Raw genomic sequence first — 26,271 nt, 5'->3', positions numbered from 1 at the left:
AAGTCCATTTCCTTTCTCAATTCTGAGCCCCTTGGCCTGAAATATGAAGTCCTTTACAATCTATGATCTCCCCCTCATAGTGTCATTGAGACTACTGGACATGGCATAGGCTCTGAAGCCAGAGGACCTAGATTTGTGTTATGCTTTTAGCATTTCCAGTGGGCAAGTTCACAGTCTCTGTTCTCCCATTTGTTAACTAAATATTACAATAATGCCTACCTCTCAGCTTGTCGTGAGGAGTTAATGACATTATTCAAGGGAACTGTAAATATGTTGGTGGTAATTACTGCTAGTCATGATCATACATAATCACTATGTTATATGTAAATGGATTCATTGAAGGAGGAAATTAAAACAAAAGGCAATTCATAGAAGGAGAAAGATACACAGACCACTTGTATCAGCAAAGTAATTGTTTAAATAGCCTTCTTTAATTATCTACCTTCCAGGCTCTGGCAAAAGAACTGGTTCTCTCAATTATTTTTATCCTATCATATTACCATCTAGAACCAAATTCCTTTTCCAAGGCTCAGCCTTCTTGAAAGAATTTTGAATTTTTTCTTCAGGGAATCCTACTTATTTCTGATCCCTTTTCTAAAAATTTTTATTGAAGTATAGTTGATTTACAATGTTGTGTTAATTACTGCTGTATAGCAAAGTGATTCAGTTATACATATATACACATTCTGTTTTATATATTCTTTTCCAATACACATTCTTTTTTATATATTCTTTTCCATATGATTTATCATAGGATATTGAATATAGTTCCCTGTGCTATACAGTAGGACCTTGTTGTTTATCCATTCTATGTAGAAAAGCTTAAATCTGCTAACCCCAACCTCCCACTCCATCACTCCCCCTTGGCAAGCACCAGTCTGTTCTCTATGTTCCCGATTTCTGTTTCTGTTTCATAGATAGGTTCAGGTTCATTTGTGCCTTATTTTAGATTCCACATATAAGTGATATCATATGGTATTTGTCTTTCTCTTTCTGACTTACTTCAGTTAGCATGATGTTCTCTGCTTGCATCCATGTTGCTGCAAATGGCATTATTCTTTTTTATGGCTCTGAGTAGTATTCCATTATGTGTGTGTGTGTGTATACGTATATATATATATACACACACACATCTTCTTGATCCATTCATCTATTTATGAACATTATGTCTTCTTGGCTATTGTGAATAGGGCTGCTATGAACATAGGGGTGCCTGTATCTTTTTGAATTATAGTTTTGTCTGGATATGTGCACAGGAGTGAGACTGCTGGATCATATAGTTGTTTTATTTTCAGTTTTCTGAGGAACCACCATACTGTCTTCCACAGTGGCTGCACCAACTTATATTCCCATTAACAGTGTAAGAGGGTTCCCTTTTCTCCACACCCTCTCCAGCATTTGTTATTTGTAGACTTTTTTAATGATGGCCATTCTGATCGATGTGAGGTGGTACCTCATTGTAGTTTTGATTTGCATTTCTCTAGTAACTAGCAATGGTTGAGCATCTTTTCATTTTCCTATTGGCCATCTGTATGTCTTCCTTGGAGAAATGTCTATTTAGGTCTTCTGCACACTTTTCGATTGGGTTATCTGTTTTTCTTGTTGTTGAGTTATATAAGCTGTTCTTATATTTTGGAAATTAAGCCCTTGTCCATTGCATGATTTGCAAATATTTTTTCTCATTCTGTATGTTGTCTTTTCATTTTGTTTATGGTTTCCTTTGCTGTGCAAAAGGTTGTAAGTTTGATAGGTCTCATTTGTTTATTTTTGTTTTTATTTCTACTGCCTTGAGACTGACCAAAGAAAACAGTGATATGATATATGTTAGAGAATGTTTTGCTTATGATGTCTTCTAGGAGTTTTATGGTGTCATGTCTTATGTTTAAGTTTTTAAGCCATTTTGAGTATCTTTGTGTATGGTGTGAGAGTGTGTTCTAACTTCATTGATTTACATGCAGCTGTCTAACACTCCCAACACCACTTACTAAAGAGACCACCTTTTTCCCATTGTATATTTGTGTCTCCTTTGTCGAAGATTAATTTACTGTAGATGTGTGGCTTTATTTCTGGGCTCTCTATTCTGTTCCATTGATCCATATGTCTGTTTTGTGCCAATATCATGCTGTTTTGATTACTGTAGCTTTGTAGTATTGTCTGAAGTCTGGGAGGGTTATGACTCCTGCTTTGTTCTTTTCTTCAGGATTGCTTTGGCAATTCTGGGTCTTTTATGGTTTCTTATGAATTTTAGGATTATTTGTTTTAGTTCTGTGAAAAAATTCATGGGTAATTTGATAGGGATCACATTAAATCTGTAGATTGCTTTGGATAGTATGGCCATTTTAACAATACTAATTCTTCCAATCCAAGAGCATGGAATATCTTTACATTTCTTTGAATCACCTTCACTTTCCTTTATTACATGTTTTATAGTTCTCAGCATATAAGTTTTTCACCTCCTTGGTCAGGTTTATTCCTAAGACTTTTATTTTTGGGGGTGCCATTTGGAAAGGTATTGTTTTTTTACACTCCCCTTCTGATATTCATTGTTGGTGTAAAGAAATGCAACTGGTTTCTGTATGTTAATCTTGTATCCTGCTACCTTGCTGAATTCGTTTATCAGTTCTAGTAGTTTTTTGTGGAGTCTTTAGGGCTTTCTATATATGTAATCATGTCATCAGCATATAATGACAACTTTACCTCTTCCCTTCCAATTTGAATTACTTTTATTTCTTTTTCTTGTATGATTGCTGTGGCTAGGACTTCCAGTACTATGCTGAATAGAAGAGGTGAGAGTGGGCATCCATGTCCTTCTCCAGATTTTAGTGGGGAGGCTTTCAGCTTTTCAAAACTGAGTATTATCTTGGCTTTGGGTTTGTCATAAATACCTTTTATTATATTCCCCCCCCTTAAATTTTTTATTTTATATCAGAGTATAGTTGATTAACAATGTTGTGTTAGTCTCCGGTGTACAGCAAAGTGATTCAGTTATACATATACATGTATCTATTCTTTTTCAAATTCTTTTCCCATTTAGGTTATTACAGAATATTGAGCAGAGTTCCCTGTGCTGTACGGTAGGTCTTTGCTGGTTATCTATCTTAAATATAGCACTGTGTGCATGTCAATCCCAAACTCACACTCTATCCCTCCCCCCACCTACCCTTCCCCCGGTAACCATAAGTTCGTTCTCTAAGTCTGTGAGTCTGTTTCTGTTCTGTAAAAAGGTTCATTTGTATCATTTTTTTTTAAAGATTCTGCATGTAAGTGATATCATATGATATTTGTCTTTCTCTGTCTGACTTACTTCACTCAGTATGACAATCTCCAGGTCCATCCATGTTGCTGAAAATGGCATTATTTCATTCTTTTTTATGTCTGAATAATAATCTATTGTATGTATGTACCACATCTTCTTTATCCATTCATCTGCTGACGGACATTTAGGTTGCATCCATGACTTGGCTATTGTAAATAGTGCTGCAGTGAACATTGGGGTGCATGTATCTTTTCCAAGTATGGTTTTCTCGGTATGTATGCAGGAGTGGGATTGCTGTATCATATGGTAGCTCTATTTCTAGTTTCTTAAGGAACTTCCATACTGTTCTCCATAGTGGCTGTACCAAGTTACATTCCTACCAATAGTGCAGGAGGGTTCCCTTTTCTCCACACCCTCTCTCCAGCATTTATTGTTTGTAGACTTTTTGATGATGGCCATTCTGACGGGTGTGGGGTGATATCTCATGGTGGTTTTGATTTGCATTTTTCTAATTACTAATGATGTTGAGCATCTTTTCATGTGCCTCTTGGCCATCTGTATGTCTTCTTTGGAGAAATGTCTATTTAGGTCTTCTGCCCATTTTTTGATTGGGTTGTTTGTTTTTTTGATATTGAGCTCCATGAACTGTAAATTTTGGAGACCATTCCCTTATTGGTCACATCATTTACGGATATTTCTCCCATTCTATGGGTTGTCTTTTCATTTTGTTTACGGTTTCCTTTGCTGCACAAAAGCTTTTGAGTTTAATTAGGTCCAATTTGTTTGTGTTTGTTTTTATTTCTGTTACTCTAGGAGATGGATCCAAAAAGACATTGCTGAGATTTATGTCAAAGAGTGTTCTGCCTTTATTTTCCTCTAAGTGTTTTATAGTGTCTGGCCTTACATTCAGGTCTTTAGTCCATTTGGAGTTTATTTTCGTGTACAGTGTTAGCAAGTGTTCTAATTTCATTCTTTTACATGTAGCTGTCCAGTTTTCCCAGCACCACTTATTGAAAAGCCTGTCTTTTCTCCGTTGTATATTCTTGCCTCCTTTGTCAAAGATAAGGTGACCATAGGTGCATGGGTTTATCTCTGGGCTTTCTATCCTGTTCCATTGGTCTATATTTCTGTTTTTGTGCCAGTACCATACTGTCTTGATTACTGTAGCCTTGCTGTAGTCTGAAGTCAGAAATTCTGATTCCTCCTGCTCCGTTTTTCTTTCACAAGATTGCTTTGGCTATTTGGGGTCTTTTGTGTTTCAATACAAATTGTAAAATTTTCTGTTCTAGTTCTGTGAAAAATGCCAGTGGTTGTTTGATAGGGATTGCATTGAATCTGTAGATTGCCTTGGGTAGTGTAGTCATTTTGGCAATATTGATTCTTCCAATCCAAGAACACGGTATATCTTTCCATCTGTTTGGGTCATCTTCGATTTCTTTCATCAGTGTCTTATAGTTTTGTGAGTACAGGGTCTTTTGCCTCCTTAGGTAGTTTTATTCCTAAATATTTTATTCTTTTTGATGTGATGGTAAATGGGATTGTTCCTTTATTTTTCTTATCTTTCATTGTTAGTGTATAGAAATGCAACAGATTTCTGTGTATTAATTTTGTATCCTGCAACTTTACCGAATTCACTGATGAGCTCTAGTAGTTTTCTGGTAGCATCTTTAGGATTTTCTAGGTATGGTATCATGTCATCTGCAAACAGTGACAGTTTTACTTCTCCAATTTGGATTCCTTTTATTTATTTTTTTCTTCTATGATTGCCATGGCTAGGACTTCCAAAACTGGGTTGAATAAAAGTGGTGAGAGTGGTCATCCTTGAATTGTTCCTGATTTTAGAGGAAATGCTTTCAGCTTTTCACCATTGAGTATGATGTTAGCTGTACATTTGTCGTACATGGGCTTTATTACGTTGAGGTAGGTTCCCTTTGTGCCTACTCTCTGGAGAGTTTTTATCAGAAATGGGTGTTGAATTTTGTCAAAAGCCTTTTCTGCATCTACTGAGATGATCTTGTGTTTTTTGTCTTTTCTTTTGTTTATGTGGTGCATCACATTGATTTGTGTATGTTGAACCATTCTTGTGAACTTGGGATGAATCCCACTTGGTCATGGTGTATGATCTTTTTTATGTGTTACTGGATTTGTTTTGCTAATATTTTGTTGAAATTTTTTGCATCCATATTAATCAAAGATATCGGCCTGTAATTTTCTTTTTTGGCCGTGACTTTGTCTTTTATTGGTATCATGGTAATGATGACTTCATAGAATATCTCTGGGAGTGTTCCCTCCTCTTCAATTTTTTTGGAAGAGTTTGAGAAGGATCCGTATTGAATTCTTCTTTGTATGTCTGGTAGAATTCAGCTGTGAAGCCATCTGTCCTGGACTTTTGTTTGTAGGCAGTTTTTAGATTACAGATTCTATTGCACTTCTGGTGATCAGTCTGTTTAAATTATCTACTTCTTGATTCAATTTTGGTGAGCTCTGTGTTTCTAGAAAGTTGTCCATTTCTTCTAGGTTGTAGAACTTGTTGGCATACAATTGTTCATAGTATTGCCTTATGATTTTTTGTATTTTTGCAACATCAGTTGTTGTGTTTCGTTTTTCATTTCTTATTTTGTTTATTTGGGTTCTCTCTCTTTTGTCCTTCATGAGCCTGGCCAGAAGTTTGTCAGTCTTTTTTTTTTTTTTTTTTTGCAGTACGCGGGCCTCTCACTGCTGTGGCCTCTCCCGCTGCAGAGCACAGGCTCTGGACACCCAGGCTCAGTGGCCATGGCTCACGGGCCCAGCCGCTCCGCGGCATGTGGGATCCTCCCAGACCGGGACACGAACCCGTGTCCCCTGCATTGGCAGGCGGACCCCCAACCACTGCACCACCAGGGAAGCCCTGTCTGTCTTGTTTATCCTTTCAAAGAACCAGCTCTTGGTTTTATTGATTTTTTTCTATTATTTTTTAATTTCTATTTTATTTATTTCCTCTCTGATCTTTGTTATTTACTTCCTTCTGCTGACTTTAGGTTTTATTTGTTCTTCTTTTCCTGATTCTTTTAAGTGGTAGGTTAGGTTGTTTATTTGAGATTTTTCTTGTTTTTTGAGGAAGGTCTGTGTCATTATGAATTTTAAGAACTGCTTTTGTTGCATCCCATAGATTTTGTATGGTTGTTTTTATTGTCATTTGTTTCAAGGTATTTTTAAATTTCCTCTTTGATTTCATTGTTGACCCATTAGTTGGTTTTTTTTTTAATTATTTATTTTTGGCTGCGTTGGGTCTTCATTACTGCATGTGGGCTTTCTCTAGTTGCTGCGAGTGGAGGCTACTCTTCATTGCAGTGTGCAGGTTTCTCATTGCGGTGGTTTCTCTTGTTGTGGAGCCCAGGCTCTAGGCGTGCAGGCTTTAGTAGGTGTAGCACACTTGCTCAGTAGTTGTGGCTCACGGGTTCTAGAGCGCAGGCTCAGTAGTTGTGGTGTATGGGCTCAGTCGCTCTGCAGCATGTCGGATCTTCCTGGACCAGGGCTCGAACCCATGTCCCCTGCATTGGCAGGCGGATTCTTAACCACTGCACCACCAGGGAAGTCCCGACCCATTAGTTTTTTAGTAGCATGTTGTTTAGTCTCCATTTCATCATTTTTCTCTAATTTCTTTTCCTGTGGTTAATTTCATGCCATTGTGGTCAGAAAAGATGCTTTAGATAATTTCTATACTGTTAAATTTGTTGAGGCTTGTTTTGTGCCCTAGGGTGTAGTCAATCCTAGAGACTGTTCTATGTGTACTTGAAAATAATGTGTATTCTGGTTTTTTTGAATGTAATGTCCTGAAAATATCAATTAAGTCTAACTGTTCTATTGTATCAGTTAGGAAATCGGTTGCCTTATTGATTCTCTGTCTAGCAGATCTGTCCATTGATGTGAGTGGGATGTTAAAGTCTCCTACTATTATTGTATTCCTGTCAGTTTCTCCTTTTATGTGTGTTAGTATTTGTTTTATGTATTTGTGTACTCCTATATTAGATGCATATATGTTGACAAGTGTTCCATCCTCTACTTGTATTGGTCCTTTTATCATTATAGTGTGCTTCTTTATCTTTCTTTATGGCCTTTGTTTTAAAGTCTATTTTGTCTGATATAAGTGTTGTGACCCCTGTTTTCTTGTCATTTCCATTTGCATTAAATATCTTTTCCTATCTCCTCACTTTCAATTTATGTGTGTCCTTTGCCCTAAAGTGGATCTCTTGTAGGTGGCATATTGTAGGCTCTTGTTTTTTTATCCAATCTGCCACTCTGTCTTTTGATTGGAGCATTTAGTCCATTGACGTTTAAGGTAATTACTGATAGATATGTATTCATTGCCATTTTAAACCTTGTTTTCCCATTGACTTTATATTTCTTTTTTGTCCCTTTCTTTTTGTTTTTCCTTTTGTGGTTTGATAACTTTCTTTTGTATTATATTTATGTTCTCTTCTTTTTGGCTTTTGTGAATCTACTGTACATTTTAAATTTGTGCTTAGCCTGTTTTTCAAGTATGTTAACCCCTTCCTATATCTACTTGCCTTAGACTGGGAGTCATATAGGCTGAAACACATTATAGGAGGGAAAATCTACATTTTTTACTCTCCTTCCCCTCATTTTATGATTTTGATGTCTTATTTTACATCTTCATCCTTTTGCTGTTCATTATAGTTATTATCATCACTTTCACAGAAATTTTTTGATTTTTAAAAAAATCTGTGTCTGGCTTATTTAAGTGATTTACTTTCCAGTTGTGATTTTCTCTTTCCTATAGAGTTTTAGTTCTTTTCTATTTAGAGAAGACCTTTCAATATTTCTTTTGGGATCAGTTTAGTACTGCTGTATTCCTTAGTTTTTGCTTGTCTGAGAAATTCTCTCTCCTTCTTTTCTAAATGATAATCTTGCTGGGTAGAGTATCCTAGGTTGCAGATTTTTCCCTTTCAGGACTTTGAATGTATCTTGCCACTCCCTTCTGGCCTGCAATGTTTCTTTAGAGAAATCAGCTGATAGCCTTATGGGGGTTCCCTTGTAATTAACTCCTTGTTTTTCTCTTGCTGCCTTTACAATCCTCTCTTTAACTTTTGCCATTTTTATTATAATATGTCTTGGTGTAGGTCTGTTTGGGCTTATCTTGTTTTGGACCCTCTGTGCTTCCTGTACCTGGATATCTGTTTCCTGTTTTAGTTTTGGGAAGTTTTCAGCCATAATTCCTTCAATTACATTTTTGATCCCCTTTTCTCTTTCTTCCCCTTCTGGAATCCCTATTATGCATAGATTGGCATGCTGTATATTATCCCATAGGTCTCTTATATTGCTTTCATTTTTTTTTTCTTCATTTGGCTTTCTGTCTGCTGTCCTGATTGGGTGATTTCCATTATTCTATCTTCCAGGTCACTTACTCATTCTTCTGCATTATTCATTCTGCTATTCATGCCTTTGGCTCAGTTTTGTCTCTTCAAACGAGTTTTCTAATTTTTCTTTGTTCCTATTTATAGTTTCTAATTCATTTTTTACAGTACTCTGCATTCCTGCTGATAGCCTTTCTTAATTCCTTCAGTATTTTCATTATCTCCTTTTTGAAATTGGTGTCTATTAGACTGAAGAGGTCTGTTTCATTGTTTGTTCTTTCAGGGGAATTCTCTTGGTCTTTTAACTGGGAATGGTTCCTCCCCTACTTTATTTATATTTCTCTTACTCTGTGAGTTTAGGAGAAACAATTATCTACTCTGGTCTTGGAGGGCTATTTATATGTGGGGGCATCCCTGTGTAGCTTGTGTGGGTTTAATATATTTGGCGCGAGGGCTGTTTTTAGTAGAGATGCCTGTTGCCTCTTTCCTCAGCATGTGCTGATCATTAGCCCCTTACTATGGGGTGTGCAGATGTGATGGCTGGTGCCATTCCTGGGGTTCTTGGTGGCGGTGACAGCTCAGGTACGCCCCTGGAGTACATCATGGTGGCTTAGGCAGCTCATGACCACTCCTGGGGTCCGGGAGGGCAGCGGTGGTGGTGGCTTGTGACCTCTCCTGGCATCTTTTCCAAGGCTCAGCCTTCCTGATTGAATTTTGAATTTTTTCTTCAAGGAATACTACTTATTTCTGATCCCTTATGTCCCCTCCCCATTCTCATTTTTCCCTTTCTTCGTCACATTGCAGCTTATGTTCCAAATTTTGGGGAAAATAAAAACTACTGGGGAACCCGTCCCCATTGCTCTAAAGGGTAAGCCAAGAGCCCCATCTCCCTCATAGAGAAAAGCCTGCCTTTGAATCAAGAGGGAATTTGACTTGTTAAGTAGCAAAATATCCACTTCAAAATTCTTTCCTGTTTTTTTTTTTTTAAAAAAAAACTCTTGTTCAGACAAATTATCCAGAGCTCAGAAATACAGCAAAAGATACCTGCAGCCCTTTTCAGGGCCATACCAGAACACTGTCAAAAAGAGGTGTACCCAAGGATTATGGAATTCTCTAGGCAATGTACCTTTGTCTGTTCACTAATGACATTTGATTAGGGCCCACATTCTGTGAAGCCACATGTTAATTTACAGATTTTTGTTTGATAAAGTTCCAAATGATTTCTGTCCATTTGAAAAAATAACCCCCCAAAATTCTAATTGTATTTTAATGCAAGATATTATTCAGTTTTGTCTCTAACTCAGCAAATGGACTTCATTTTGCCTTTCCTGGTGGACTAAGATACCTGATAGTCTTTGAACCCACTTATCAGCTCGTAGTTTTCCTCATTAATGGGTTAGGTAAGTCATTGACATATTTCCATTCTCTATTTACATGAAAGTCTTGTTTTTAACCTTGTTGATATCATATAGAGGCCTGCTTCCTTTGCTTAGTGCACAGAAAAGAGCAGGCCTGGCTGCTATCCTTATAAGGTTGGCCCATGGCTGACATCTGGGAAGTTGGATTTTATGAAGTTTCCCGCCGCCCTGATAAGAGTGGCTTATGGAGCCTAAACAGTTTGTACAAACTATGTGGTTTGCATTGAATACCAGCTTTCCTTCTAGGAGTCTGGAATTTTAGTATGTGCCAGGCACAGGGTGCCTTCATAACCAGACTCTGGGTCTCATCCCTGGGTCCTGAGACTCTAGGGAGGTTCCCTGGTAGATGACATTTCATACATGTTGTCACAAATTGTTGCTGGGGGAATGAAATGTATCCTGTGTCACTCCATTGGATGAAAACTCTTGAAAACTTGCACCTGGTTTCCTCCAGACTTTGCCCCATGTGCCTTTTCCCTTTGCTGATTTTACTCTGTATCCTTTTACTGTAATAAGTCATAATTGTGAGTTCATGAGTACAATGGTATACTGAGTCTTGTGGGTCCTCCTAGCAAGTCACTGCTTCAAGGGGTCCTCGGGCTCATCCCCAGATTCAGTTAGTTATAGGCATTTTTACATAAATTATGTTTTTGCAAAGTCTTCTACAAATTCATTTTCACAAAACAATTGTAAAGTGTTCTCTTAAAAACTGGCTAGATCCTGTTTGATGTTAAGCAAGGCCCAGATTTCATGGAGGAGGACTATCCCTCCCAAGGTCAATCAAGTGAAAACCTTACATTTCCTCTCAAAAAACCAAATTTTGGAATCAACTCACTGGTGTCCTGATACGATCCATCAGGGCAGTGAGTGACACAACTGTTCGTTTCCTCATTCAGGAAGTATCCGTATTTACAGGACAGGCACTGGTCCCCGTGGCTCCCAAAGCAGGACTCGCAGTTGGGGGCACACTTTCTGCATCGCTTCTTGTCAGCGTGGTAGTGGCCAAAGGGGCAGCTGGAGACACAGATCCTGCGTTGTGGAAAGATAAGAAAGAAGGGCAGTGTCACCAGAGATTCAGTCCTGAGTGAGTGAGGTGCTGAGCACATGGCTGTCCTCACTCTCAAAATCCTTTTAACCATGATGGTAACACCACATCCAAAGGGCCAAATTCTGTTGGTTAAAGCCTTCTCCTATGTAGGGTGCTGACGTAGCACTGCAGTTACATAATACCAAGTCCACCAAGTAAGGCATGTCTTGATCCAAACCATCTTCCAGTTCAGGTCTAGCTCTTTAAAGGGGATGATGGTTAGAAACTGAGTCTCAGCGAGAAGGCTGTGCTGTTGGGTTGAAGGGAAAACATGTGCAAACCATGATTTTATGCAAAAAGGCCCTAATAAGGGGTTACTTCTATTGTTGTGTTTGTCATATGAATCCTGTGTGTATGGGTGGTGAGGGTGATGGTGGTTGTATGCTACTGTCTAAATTAATATGAATATATTTAGGGAGTTCCCTAGTGGTTAGGATTCCGGGCTTTCACTGCTGTGGCCTGGGTTCAGTCCCTGGTGGGGGAACTGAGATCCTGCAAGCTGTGTGGTGTGGCAAAAAAAAAAATTAAATTTATGTTGTTTATGATAAACAAAAAAATGACTACCTTGCTTGCCCATAACTGAAGGTCTGGGCTTTATGTATTCATTTAACAAGTACTTAGTACCATTTAAACATCAGTCATTTGCTAAGTCTAGGAGCTAATGAGAGGGGCTGAGGTAGCCAAGGGGCTTTCCCTTTAAGGAATTTATTCTTTTTAATTAAAAAAAATTTTTTTAGACATTTAAAAAATTTAATTTTATATTCTCTTTAAGGAATTGAAATTCCAGCATGGATGTGAGAGGAACAGGACCACGCCTGGGTGACTGGAGTGTGGATGCACTGCAACTTGGCTTCCTATGAGTTTCCTCCTGAAAGAGGAGGGGCAGGTGGTAGGGATGTGAGAGACACGCCTGGGAGAGCACGGCCTCTGATGGTCAGTCACTGTTCTGTGGCCCTCCCGGTGGGTACCTATCTGCTTGAGTCAGAAGCCAGGGGCTCAGAAGCACAGGGTCCAAGCAGGCCCACCTCAGTGCCCAGAGTAGAGTAGTGAGAACGTGCAGGGTCCAGCAGCTTTGCCACATGGAGGGCTTACACTTTGGGGAATTCAGGAAAGCATCCATTTTGCTTTGTACTGGCATTTTCATGAAGGGCAAATGCAGCTGTGGCATCAAACATCAACGGGATAGAAAGGTCTAGAGGGGAAGACCAGGCATGTGCATAGCTAGTCCCTCTCCATCATCCTTTGAAATGTGAGAAAAGACGTTTGCAGTTTCCTAGCCTACAGGTCCATTTGATGTTTTGTAATTCAGTATCAGTTTCACCGTTCTGAATGATGGGACGGGGTCGGGGGGCAGGAGCATCTCTTCTGGGCTTTGGTCCTGGTGGGAGAACATGGAACACACTGCCTGTGGTGACCCTGTGGGAGCTCCCAGGAACACCAGGGGGCGTGCTTCAGGGGGTCTGATGTGGCTTCTCTTTTACCTGGTGTTGTTTTTCAGCTTGTAGTAGTAGTGCAAGCAGTCATTGCAGTGGTCCGGTCCTGGCCCATCACAGCCTACCTCACTGCACTCAGGGTCACAGGGACCTTCCAAAAGAAATCAGAACAACACTTGGAAAAAATGATTTTCAAGCAGGTAAGCTTTACCTTGAATTATAAATAGGTGTTTTTCTCCCTTAGGCAGTGAGAATTTTCTTTAAGAGTTTCTAATGCAGTGAGGTGGAGTAATGTTCAATGTGGCTGTAAGCCCAGAGTGAACTCTTGACTTTTTTGGGGAAAACCTGAATTACCTAAGTATCAAGCATGTAAATCCTAGTCAGGGCCTGATCTTCGAAGCACACATATGGTTGCCTTGTGGGAGAAGACAATGAATTCAAATTCAAAAGAACAATGCCATTGCAGCAACTAGAAAAAAAAACTGATTGCAATTAAATATGCATAACGATAAAAATGTCAGATAGAAAAATGAGAATTTAAGCTGTTGACAGAAAGGAAAAAAGGGTTATTATTCAATGCCCTGACCAGATTGTCTCTCTCATCCAAGGTCATTAAAGCCACTGAGTACCTCTGAGATACTGGACCCAGCAAGAAACATCATTATGGCATCTGGCACAATTTTATCCGCATCTCATTTTGGATTACAAAGCAGGTACTTCAGGCACAGATAATAGATTTAAAATTGCATCCTACCCATAGGCCAATGGGCAGCTCAACAAAAGAAAACTACACACACATTTTAAAGATGCAGGCAAGCTTAAAGAATTCCAAACCTGGGATGAAGGTTCCTAATCTCTCTTGCTGTGTATTCTTTGTATAGGCAGAAAAAAAAAGAAAAAATGCCAGAAAGATGGAGCTATTTTGTGACTGATGAAAAGTTTTCTAATGACATGGGCTAGTTATAGATATTTTGCCTGCTTGACTCCCTTTTTTCTTGTTTTCCATATTTTGAGAGATTTGGTCTCATATAATCTTGAAGCTCTTTCCCATTGAAAACTCATATGATTTTAACTAGCAATAAACATGGTGCATGAAATGCACAAAAAGTAAGTCAAGGGTACCAGAAATGTCTTGAGCCATACTTACTTTAATAAAAAGGACTTACTTTTTGTTGAAACTTGGTCTCCTTTAGTCATTGTAGGACTATGTTCTACAGTTACTGAATTGAAACATAAAATGGTAGAAGTGGGGAGGAATGACTTAGAGAAAAATCTAGTAGTCAGATAAAAACGATTTTCCAAGAGTTACAGTGGCTTGTCCAGTATCATATGGCTAGGAGAGTTGGGATCAACAGAGGTCCTGCTTCTTATTCTTAGTCCGGGTCTCCTACTTACGGGTAGTAAATCATGACCTTTGGATCTGAATGGAAATGAGTTATTTCAAAATGCTGCAGACTTGAAGTATATTTCTGATTAATCATGAGTCATTTGACAGCACTGTTTATCTCTATTTTCCCAAAAGCCTTAAAATTGATCTTTAAATTTCACAGCTAGTGCAACTTGGAACATTTTAGCTGACTGCTGTGGTACAGGAGGAGAGAGTGTCTCTGCTGTGTAAGGGTTGAAGTGCACCCGGCTGTGGGTCCCACAGTCCCTGGAACTCGATGAAACAGTACAGGGATCTGGTTATGATAATGCCATCTGTGCCTCTAGAGGGGCTGACTTCTTAATGAAGGTGAAAATCACAGCTCCAAAGAAAAGGAATCATGGGTGGCCCTAAATTTTCACTGGATGATTTCTACAATTAAAACAACCCAAACCACTTATTCTTGCTATGTGCCAAAGAGCTCTGTATGGCAAGTTCACATGCTGTGCTGTTTCTTTCATAATCTTAAACTGTCCCAGATGCAATTTAGCATTTTAGGTTGCTGGGTAATAATGAAATAATTCTTTGTTCTCTTACAAGCGCCAATGTGGACATTTTGGAGATGTAGTGAGAAAAACCACAAAGATGTATAACTGTTCAGAATTTTAACATTACCAAAATTTGAATTGGAAACATACTGTAAGGCACATAGTAATATATTACCATTATACTCTATTTATGTTTTTAGATATACTTTCTCCTATCAGAGAAGACAAAATGGTTTGCGGTTATAACATCAGTAGTAATGTTATAAGCTCAAAGCAAAATAAGACAAAAATTGAACACAGTCTAGTTCTGGTTAGCTCATTTGGTCTGAATTCTCTAAGCTTATTATTGACACAGGGGTACCACCTATTTAGAATAAAAGGAACCAAATGCATATTTATTTAAAATACTCTGTTAAAGCGATTAATGAAAAAGAATCTTAGAGAGCTGAGCTGCAAGAAAAAAAATAGTTCCTGTCTAAAGGTATGTTAAACTGCTATTTACAAACAGTTCTCCTTTAGGAGAAGCTTTGTGCATTAAGTGTTATATATGATATTCCAGAAGGACTGAATGCTGCTGGAAGTGGTAGCCAATGCAACAAGACAGGAATCAGAAATACACTGGGAAAGAGAAAAAATAATTTTCAGATGATATGGCTACAGTACCTAACTGCCCCAGAAAATCAACTCTAAAACATACAAATTAATAAAGTTAAGCAAAATGGCCAGATGTAAGATAAACACACAATAGCCAACAGATATCCCTGATATCAGCATATAATAATTAGAAAATATGGAATATTTTCCACTACAGTAGCAACAAGACCCAAAATACTTAGAAATAACACTAACAAGAATAACACTACATAAAATTAAAAGATTTCAGTAAAATGGAACACAGTCTATGTTTTGGATGGAAAGACTGTATATTGTAAAAACAGTTCTTCCCATGAGATTGCATGTAAATTCAAACTTAAAGGGGGATTTAAGAATTGCTATGAGAACAAGAAGTAGACATTCAACAGATATTAAAATACAGTGTGGGTGCTACTGGATCAAAAATTATTAGATTGGTAAATCGGAAAAGATGGCACCAGAAGAGACCTGGTATAAGAACTTACCATACTGTTATAAAGGAAACATCCTAAACTAATAAAAGAAAGGATGGCAACTCACTTATTGATGTTAGTCTGTTTGGAAAATAAGAACTTCACTTCACAATATATATTAAAAATCAAAGATTACAAAAAATTAATCCATGTGAATATTTAGCAGATTTTAAAGAATAAACATTCTGTAAAAAGGAAACTACAAATGTTATCTGAAACTATAAACTCTGCTCTCCAATTTTCTTTTTCTCTCAAAACAACACAAAACAAAAAGTACATTTCAGAAGCAAGTGATAACAGAGAAAATGTTTTCAGCAAATATGAGACAATGTGAGAGTCAATAACATACAAGGAGTTTTTATAAATCAGAAAAATTGCCACTTTGAATAGAAAAGTGAGTAAAAGACATATTTCATTCAGAGAACACAAAGGAAAAAATGTTTAGAGTTACTAGCAATCAAAGCTATAAAAATTTAAACATTTTCTTTTCTTTCTTTTTTTACTTTTTTTCTTTCCACTTAACACTGGCAGGAATGAGTGTAGTAAACACTCACACAGTGGTCACAGTGCAGACTGGTATATCTTGTCTGGAAAGCAACATGACAAACCATATCGAAGCCCTAAAACTGATGATTCCCTTTGATGCAGTAATTCTTAGAACTCTATTTTAAAGACATAGTCAAAGATATAGTCAAAAACTGATAATGGTATTCATTGAAACCTTATTTAAAATAGTATAAAACTCTAAGCAAACTACACATCCCAGGTTATAGATTAAATATATTACAGTACAATCACAGGATGGACTACTATGCTGCCTTTTAAATATGTGTTCTACGGATACTTGACAACAGGGAAATATGCTCTTAATGATACCTTTAATGGAAAAAAAAGAATATGAACTATATACAGTGTGATTTTAGCTTTGAAGAAAAAAACCATGAATATTTGAATACTTGAATGTACACATACCAATATTTAAGGGATAGAAAGGAAGATAGAATAAAACATATCAGAATATGAGTAGAAGTTTATCTCTTTGGGGGAATGATGCATGAGCTTTCCTTCCTTAGCCTGCCTCCCCATTGGAAGCCAGCTCACCTGCATAATCCTCTGTCCCATAGTCATCAGTGGGGTCTTCAACGCGGCTGTACCGGACACGTTCCACTTTAGGAAACTCATTGGTGGGTGAGTATGGCTGCACGGAGGTGCCATAGAGGACCAAAGACCATTCTTTCAATTTACCTTGGGAAATAATGAAAGCATATCATGACCAAACATTCCCTCTTTAGCTTTATAATTTCTTTAATTCCTTTTCACTGAGGAAAAAGCAAGAGTAGAATTGTGGAAAACAGCTTCATATGAATCGTTGCATCAGATACAGGGCTAGAAATGCATTTTCCAATGCTTGCAGAGTTAACTATTTAATAATTCACATACCACATATTTACTGAGCACCAAACGTAGGATACACCTTAACTGAATCAGCATTTTGTGTGTGTGAGAGAAACAGACACATCTCAGATTTCTGGATCAAGGGCTGAGTTTCAAATTATGGGTATTTCAGAGAATCCCAGAATTTTACAGAAGGCCTTCTTTTTCTAGGTATAAAGGTCTTACATAAATTTTAAAAAACTGTTGGCATTATCTGGCTTGTTTATCAAAAAAAGATGAAAACAACTACTTTGTTCCACCTGAAATGTTAAAAATACATCACTACATTATCCTGTAGACACGTGCTGTCCAGTGATAGCCACTAGATCCATTTGGATATTTCCGTTTAAATTAACTAAAATTTAAAACTTCAGTTCCTCAGTTAGACCACATTTCAAGTGCTCAGTAGCCATATGTGGCTAATGGCCACTACGATGAACAGCACAGTTACAGGAAACATTTCTACCACTGGCAGAATGTTCTACTAGGCAGTGCTGTCATAGAGCATTTTCTGGTCAAGGGTGCTTGGAGATGTGAGGGAAGTGTTTTATCTCCTTTGGACGGTAGGCTTTCAAGGAACATTTGCTTTAGTTTAGTCCTTATTTATACATTTATTTCTTAGCTTTATAAAACTAAAGTCTTTAATGCAAAAAGTAAACAAACAGAAAACAGCTGTCTCCTGGCCATTAAGCTTAATTTGGTTCTTTTTTTTATATGAATCTTAAATAAAAGTTATTAAGACAAAACCATTAAAAACGTGGAAATATGCTGGCAGGAAGGTAGGACATCCCTCCCCCGACCTTAGATCTCCTCCTCGCCTTGGCCTAATACAGAGAATCCAGGCAAGGTTAGGGTTGGGCTCTGTCACAGCCCAGAGTGATGAATTTCAGGTGTCTGCTAATTCATCTATTAGCAACTATAATCACCATCAAATTGATGCTTATTTTCTATAAGTGCTTACTATACGCTAAATAAGTTTTATTCCATTCAGTGGTCTCAACAACTGGGAGATAGGTACTTGTATTCCCTATATATAGATGAGGAAACTGAGGCACAGAGGTTGGTAACTTTCCCAAGGGCAGTAAAAGGACAGACTGATATCAAAATCTATTTGGGGGTTCTGATTTAAGATGGTAATATAGGAAGATCCTGAATTCACTGCTTTCCATAAACTTGCTGAATCTATAGCCACATATGGAACAATTTCCTCTGGGAAAAAAAACCCCAAACTAACTGAGTGGCTCCTACACATCAGGCAAACAAGAAAACCCCAGATCAAAATGGGTAGGAGAGGCTTAGCTGCATCTTACCATAAACCCCACCCCCCAGTGCTGCAACCCACAATCGAGAGGGGACTCAAACCCCCCCAGCTTCTCCCCGAGGAGTGAAAGGTTTGAGCACCACATTGGGTACCACAACTTTTAAGACCTGCACCTGAGAGATGAGCCCCCAAACCATGTAGCTTTGAAACCCAAAGGGGCTTGGGTCCACAAGACCTATAAGACCATAGTGAACTGAGCAGCTCTTAAAGAGCTCACCTGCGTGGACTCTCACTCCAGGGTGCTGTGCAGAGGCAGTCGGCTGAAAAGCACCCAGACTTTCCGTGAAAAAGGCTTATTTGCTTATCTTACTTAAAGCACTGGCCGAGGGTCAGGCATCTAATTTAACATATAGAAAAGGGCCTACTGAATACTGTCCAAACATGGAGGCTCACTGGAGCCATCTGTATGTTCTCCCTTGGCCTGCTCCAGCTTGCTGGTACCAACAAGAAAGGAGCTTGTACTCTCAGCTGGCACCTAGGGGACACCTCTAGGTTGCTGGCTCTGGTGGCCGGTGTGGCTTAGGCTCACGGGTCCCCTAGGACTCTGAACAAAATTGACAAACCTTTAGGTAGCCTCACCAAGAAGACTCAAAATCAGAAATGAAAGAGGAGACATTTTAACTGATACCAGAGAATTACAAAGGATCATAAAAGACTACTATCAGCAATTATACCCAACAAATTGGAGGACCTATAAGAAATGGATAAATTCCTAGAAACATACACTCTACCAAGACTGAATCATGAAGAAATTGAAGATTTGAACAGACCAATTACTATAAGGATCAATAATCAAAAACTTCCCAACAAAGGAATGTCCAGGATTAGACACCTTCACTGGTGAATTCTACCAAACAGTTAAAGAAGAATTAATACCAATCCTTCTCAAGCTCTTCCAAAAAATAGAATAGGAAGGAATACTTCCAAACTCATTTTATGAGGCCAGTATTACCCTGATATCAAAACCAGACAAGGATGCCACAAGAAAAGAAAATCCCTGATAAATATAGATGCAGAAATCCTTGACAAAATACTAGCAAACCGAATACAACAATACATTAAAAGGATCATACATCATGATCAAATGGGATTTATTCCAGGGATGAAAGGATGTTTCAACATCTGTAAATCAATGTGATTTGACACAGTAACAAAATGAAGGATAAAACTCATATAATTATCTCAATAGATGCAAAAACGCATTGACAAAATCCAATGTCCATTTATGATAAAGACTCTCAACAAAGTGGTTATAGAGGGAACATATATCAACATAATAAATCAGGAACAAGGATGTAGGCAGGAAAAAGAAAGAAAAGGCATCCAAGTTAGAAAGGAAGAGGTAAAACTGTCACTATTATATATAGACTCCACCAAAAAACTTAGAACTAAGCAACAAATTCAGAAAAGTTTCAAGATGCAAAATCAGTATACAAAAATCTGTTGCATTTCTTTACACTAATGATGAACTATCAGAGAAATTAAGAAAGCAATCCTATTTACAACTGCATCAAAAGAATAAAATACCTAGGAATAAATTTAACCAAGAAAGTGAGAGATCTGTGCACTGAAAACTATAAGAAATTGATGAAATAAATTGAAGACACAAATAAATGGAAAGATATTCCATGCTTATAAATTAGAAGAATATTGTAAAGATGTCCATTCTACCCAAAGCAATCTACAGATTCAATGTAATCCGTAGGAAAATTCCAAAGGCATTTTTCACAGAAATAGAACAAACCTAAAATTTTTATGGGCCCGCAAAACACCCCAAATAGCCAAAGCAATATTGAGGAAGAAGAACAAAGCTGGAGGTATCACACGCCGTGATTTCAAACGATACTACAAATCAAAACAGTATGGTATTGACATAAAAACAGACACATAAATGAATTAAACAGAATAGCAAACCCAGAAATAAACCCACACATATAGGGTCAATTGATTTATGACAAAGGAGCCAAGAATATACAATGGGGAAAAGGCAGTCTTCAATAAATGGTGTTAGAAAAACTGGACCACTATCTAACACCATGCACAAAAACTAACTTGTAATGGCTTAAAGATTTGAATATAAGACCTGAAACCATAAAACTTCTAGAAGAAAACCTAGGTGGTAAACTCCTTGACACTGATCTTAGGAATGATTTTTTGTATTTGACAACAAAAGCAAAGGGAACAAATGCAAAAATAAATAAGTGGGACTACATCAAACTATAGAGCTTCTGCACAGCAAAGGAAGCCATCAACTAAATGAAAAGGTAACCTATGGAAACTGTTTGCAAATCATATATCTGGTAAGGGGTTAATATCCAAAATATGTAAAGATCTCATACAACTCAATAGCAGAAAAATAATCTGATTAAAACATGGGCAGAGGATCTAAATAAACATTTTTCAAAAGAATACATACAGATGGCTAACATGAAAAGGCACTCAGCATCACTAATCATCAGGGAAATGCAAATCAAAACCACAATGAGCTATTACCTTACACCTGTTAGAATGACTATTATCAAAAAAACAAATATTGGTGAGGATGTGGAGAAAAGGGAACACTTGTGCACTGTTGGTGGGAATGTAAATTGGTACAGCCTCTCTGGAAAACATTATGGAGTTTCCTCAAAAAATTAAAAATAGAACTACCATATGATCCAGCAATTCCACTTCTGGGTATCTATGTGAAAAACAGAAGAAAAACACTAACTCTTAAAGTTACATGTACCCACATGTTCACTGCAGCATTATTTACAATAGCCAAAACAAGGAAGCAACCCAAATGTCGACTGATGGATGAATGGGTAAAGAAAATATATGTGTGTATATATGTGTATATATACACACATACACACACAATATTACTGGGCCACAAAAAGGGGGAATCTTGCCTTGTGTGAAAACATGGATGGACCTTCCTAAGTGAAGTCAGTCAGACAGAAAAAGACAAATACTGTATGATCTCACTTACATGTGAAGTCTTAAAAAAAATAAAATACAAAAAGTAAAAGAAATCATAGATACACAGAACAGATTCGTGGTTGCCAAAGGCAGGGGGTAGGTAGGGGTGGGTGAAATAGGTGAAGGGGGTCGAAAGATACAAAGTTCCAGTTAAAAAACATATAAGTCCTGGGGATGTAATGTACAGCATGGTGAGTATAGTTAATAGTAGTGTATTGTATATTTCAAAGTTGTTAAAACAGTGTATCTTAAAAATTCTCATCACAAGAAAAAAATTTTGTAACTATGTGAGGTGATGGATGTTAACTAGACTTAGTGTGGTGATCATTTCACAATATATACAAATATCAAATCATACAGTTTGTACACCTGAAACTAATATTTCAATTTTCCTTCAATTAAAAAAAATTATGTATCCAAATCTTGCATTCTTAAACTATTATATAATTCTGCCTTCCTTGTCATGTCTAGGAGTTTAGGAACTTGAAGTTTAAAACTGAACATATTCTGGGCCACATTCATTGTTTTCTGACATCTGCGTTGGGCCAGCACGCTGGTTTATATTTGGTTTGCCCTCTGCCAGGTTTTCTTTGGACTCACTTGTTAATGACTATCCTATTCATAATTAGGGTGTTGTTCGGTCTCAGAATTTCAAGTAGTGTCAAGAAATGAATGACTACCTGAAATTAATGACCAATCTGACTGCCTTTAGGTAGCAATGCAAAAGAGAACCTATTTTCCTTATGGCATCTCTCAAGCGCACAAATGGAACACTTAATACAAGGACACTATGTCAGTTACTCTAAAACCTGGTCCATTTAACGTAAGATGATTTTATCTAAAAGTTTACCCTTGTAGATGTTTAAAGAGTGCTGACTCATAACTTATTATTTCCCTTGGTGCCGTTTCTGAAGTACATCATAAGCCCGCTGGGCAGTTTCTCTCTTTATTTTTCACTTATTATGTAATTTTATTTCCTTAGGATCTCTGCCACAATTCACATCAAATGCTGCCATATTTGGGCCGTCAGTTTTTCCCTCCCCTATCACTTTTCCATTTGCTAAATTCTACAGCAGACTTTGCAATAGATACTGCAACATCTTGTGAAAAATAGCAGTGTAAATGCAGAATGAGAAAAAATCCATTCTACTGGCTAACACTTAGATGCAATCTGCCCAAGACAGAAAACCCAAGATAGATTTAATATGCAATGAAACAAAAACAACAACAAAAAGGCCTCCAAAAATCCTTACTATGTGTTTTAATAATAAGCAAATGGGAAGAAATAATATACAAATATAAACTCAGTTTAGAGCCAAGAACCTCCATACTTGGGAATGATTCTACCATTTAATTGGGCTAGAAGATTCTGTGTCTCCAACTGAATTTCGAGTAGCTTACTAAAGAAACCCCTTATTTAATTAGAGGACTGTACACCATAGGAACAATAAGAGAAACACACAAACACACAGAGAAAAGTAAAAGTCCCTTTTCAAAGTTGTGTCTAATTCCGAACTGAAAGGCCAGGCTCAATGTCTTGTCTGCACTGAAAATTAAATTTAAAGTAAACTCAGAAAAAAGATAGTCAAGGGAACTTGTCTCCTCTTATGACCATGCAATTTACCCATTGTAGGTGGACAAGGCTGTCTTGTTTATTGACAAAGAAAGTAAGGGAAGCTGGTTAGAGATATGGACCATATATTCTTAAATATCAATGAATAGCTGTCATGTTTCATCTTGTACTTATATCTAAATACTTGAATTTATTTATTTATTTATTTATTTATTTATTTATTTATACTTGAATTCGTATCCTTAAATTCCTACTTTTCTTTTTTTAATTAATTAATTTATTTTTATTTTATTTTATTTTTTTAGAAGATGTTGGGGGTAGGAGTTTATTAACTTATTTATTTATTTTTTCTGTGTTGGGTCTTCGTTTCTGTGCCAGGGCTTTCTCTAGTTGTGGCAAGGGGGCCACTCTTCATCGCAGTGCGCGGGCCTCTCACTATCGCGGCCTCTCTCGTTGCGGAGCACAGGCTTCAGACGCGCAGGCTCAGTAGTTGTGGCTCACGGGCCTAGTTGCTCCGCGGCATGTGGGATTCTCCCAGACCAGGGCTCGAACCCGTGTCCCCTGCATTAGCAGGCAGATTCTCAACCACTGCACCACCAGGGAAGCCCCAATTCCTACTTTTCTAATGGTGATCTTGAGAATTGGAGTACAGGGAGACAACTCAAAGCACAGGATCATATGATAAAGGATAAAATTGGTATATGAATGTGAAACACATTCCTTGGCCAGAATATACTCCATCATTTTTCTGTACAATGTATCAAATTATAGAAAGGGAGTTTCTACCTGGAGTCTTGAAGTTCCTCAGCTGAGAGGGAGTATCATACACTTCCAGGATCCAGTCACCAGCAGCTCGTTCTCCCCAGCAGTGAATGGTCATGAACTCCCAATTTTTAAATCCTTCCATGGAATGATCGAAAAGCCTGAGAGAGAACCATAAAACATTGTTTTTGTATGTTATTTAAAATCTAGTGAGTGTCAAGTCAAGACCATGATCAGTGATCTCTCTATATCTATCAGCATGTTCAGCTCAACACTGGAGGTTGTCTTCATCCTGGGCATCACCGATTAGTAGATCCAAATGTATGTATATCATTGTTCTACCAGAGGGAAACAGACATGGGGCTGGCTGTACAGTAACAAATCTGGGAGGGATAATGATGTGGGTATCAGGGAACCAAGGCTAAGACTCTACTCACAAGCCTGGTAGTACCAAGAGTTGAAGATGTGGAGCAACTGAAGCTCTCTTACACTGCTGATGGAAATGCAAAATGGTGCAGCTGCTCTGAACAACAGTTTGACAATTCTTACCATATGACTAAACAATACCCCCCCGCCCCGCCAGATATTTACCCAAGAGAAGTGAAGACATACGTCCACACAAAGAACTCCACATGAAGGCTCACAGCAGCTTTATTCATAATCATCAAAAACTGTTAGCAATTCAGATGTCCATCAACTGGTGAATGGGTAAACAAATTATGGTATATTCACAGAATGAAATACTACCTAGTAATAAAAACTGTTGAACTGCTAATAACTGAAACAACATGAATGAATTTTGAAGGCATTAAGCTAAGTGGAAAGTCAGACACAAAAGATCAGGCACTATCTGATTCAATTTATATGACATTCTAGAAAATACTACTTAAACAGAAACAGATTAGTGGCTGTCAGGGGCTAGGAGGTAGGAGGCAGGGGCATGGTGGAAGTTTTGGGAATGAAGGAACTGTTTTATACCTTGAAAATAATGGATGGTTATGCAACTATATATATCTGTCACAACTTATTATTCACATTAAAAAGTGAATTGTATGTAAATTACTCCTCAATGAAAAACCATGCCCATTAATCTTAACCAGTTCAGGGAGTCATGCCTGGAACTGCAGCCTAAATTCTGCCCTTCCAGCCCTTCTAATAATTTTCTAAGTTCCTAACTCCCTATATGAAATCTCTTCCTGCTTGAAATCACTGGAATTACTTCTGTTTTCTGTGAAGTAATCCTGAGGGATACAAAATATAAAGGAAAATAAAAAGAATCCTCATCAAGAATCAAGAGATGTCAATAGATATGTATAATAGATATGTATAAAATAGATATGTATAAGGCTAGCATATGAAGAAACAGGCATATTATTTACATAGGCATGTGATGTAGATTTGACTATCTGAAGAAATATCCAAAAGATTTCTATAGAGGTGGGACCCAGAAAGTAGAAAATGAAAGATGGGGCAAGAGAAAAAAAAATTTTAAGTACTTTAAAAAAATTATGTACATCTATTATTTTTGTTGGGGCAAACAGAGAGGGAAAAGCATCTCTAGCATTGTCATAGGAACAACCATGTCCAGTTACTGGGACATATCTGTCCTTCAGTGCAGACAAATACTAAGGTCATGACAAGTGGATGTTGACAGCTACTTAAGACATACAGTCACCTCTCCTTGCTTTACTTTCATGTTCACCAAGGAAACTGGTGGTTATCATTTGAACTTCCATGTGGATCTTCCCATTGGGAGAAAATGCACCCCTCTAAAACCAAAAATAACCAGTTTAATCTCATTATAACTTAATACATTACAATTCTGATTTTTTAAAGTGTTCTATCAATGTGTTTGAGGCTCCCTCTAAAACGCCAGCTGGATTCTAAAGCTGGAGGGTTAGGTGGCGTAACTAGGGACTGTGTTAGGTAAATGGCTGACACTAGGCAGCTTTCCCTGGAGAAAAGCAATAAACAGGAAAATCACCTGTTGCATACGCCTGAGGTCTTGAAAGAAGAAAAATAAAAAGTATTTAGCAACATTCTCAAAGTGTCCCATGGTCAGAAAATTGAGAAAAGGCTGAGTCAAAGTTGAACAGATCTCTTTACTGGAGAACACTGCAGATCTTTGGAATATTCAAATATGTTTTGTTAATCTCCATATGGGGTTAATGAGAGGCAGTGATTTTCAAACCTTATATGGACAGGAAGGCCTTTTTCTTTTTTTAGAATATCTGTATATTTTTTAGAATACCTGTAACAGTTTACTTCTGAACCAAAGGGTGCGACATTTCAACGAGGACCATATTGGATCTGGCAACTTTCCCTCATGATAACGGGGATGGAAACAGTGGCTCCTTACATGAATGTCTTCCCACTGAAAATGATCTTCGATAGATTATGGATGGCACATACATCCAGGAGATCTTACAATCCACGCACTACCACAATAGGGCTTGTTTCACAAGTCTGTGGCTTGAAACTGGACTTGGCCAGGAAGAAATTGTTGGGTCATTATAAACACAATTGACTTACCTACCTTCATGTAAAACCCAGAAAGTGTGTGTTGGGTGAAAACGAGACACAGAGGTAGGGAAGGAGGAACCTTTTCAAATGGCACTTCCTGCCAGAGAGATGTTACTGAAGTGAATATTG

The 26,271-nt window shown here is 37.7% G+C and overlaps 1 protein-coding gene across 2 annotated transcripts in view; it reads right to left on the bottom strand.

Annotated features, from left to right (window-relative positions):
* PCSK5 (proprotein convertase subtilisin/kexin type 5) overlaps window positions 1-26,271 on the bottom strand; it is a 456,450-nt gene that overhangs the window by 146,554 nt on the left and 283,625 nt on the right. For both annotated transcript variants that reach the window (XM_082614748.1, XM_082614749.1), the window contains exons 13-16: window positions 23,644-23,780; window positions 16,670-16,813; window positions 12,597-12,699; window positions 10,864-11,057 (exon numbers count right to left, since the gene is read on the bottom strand). In XM_082614748.1, the coding sequence (XP_082470874.1) occupies window positions 10,864-11,057; window positions 12,597-12,699; window positions 16,670-16,813; window positions 23,644-23,780 (578 nt within the window). The remainder of the gene's footprint in view (window positions 1-10,863; window positions 11,058-12,596; window positions 12,700-16,669; window positions 16,814-23,643; window positions 23,781-26,271) is intronic.

The sequence above is a fragment of the Mesoplodon mirus genome (genome assembly GCF_964341445.2).
Source record: "Mesoplodon mirus genome assembly, chromosome: 1".
In the NCBI taxonomy this organism is placed as follows: domain Eukaryota; kingdom Metazoa; phylum Chordata; class Mammalia; order Artiodactyla; family Ziphiidae; genus Mesoplodon; species Mesoplodon mirus.
Note: the sequence above shows the minus strand (reverse complement) of the source record. Positions and strands in the feature narration are given on the sequence as shown.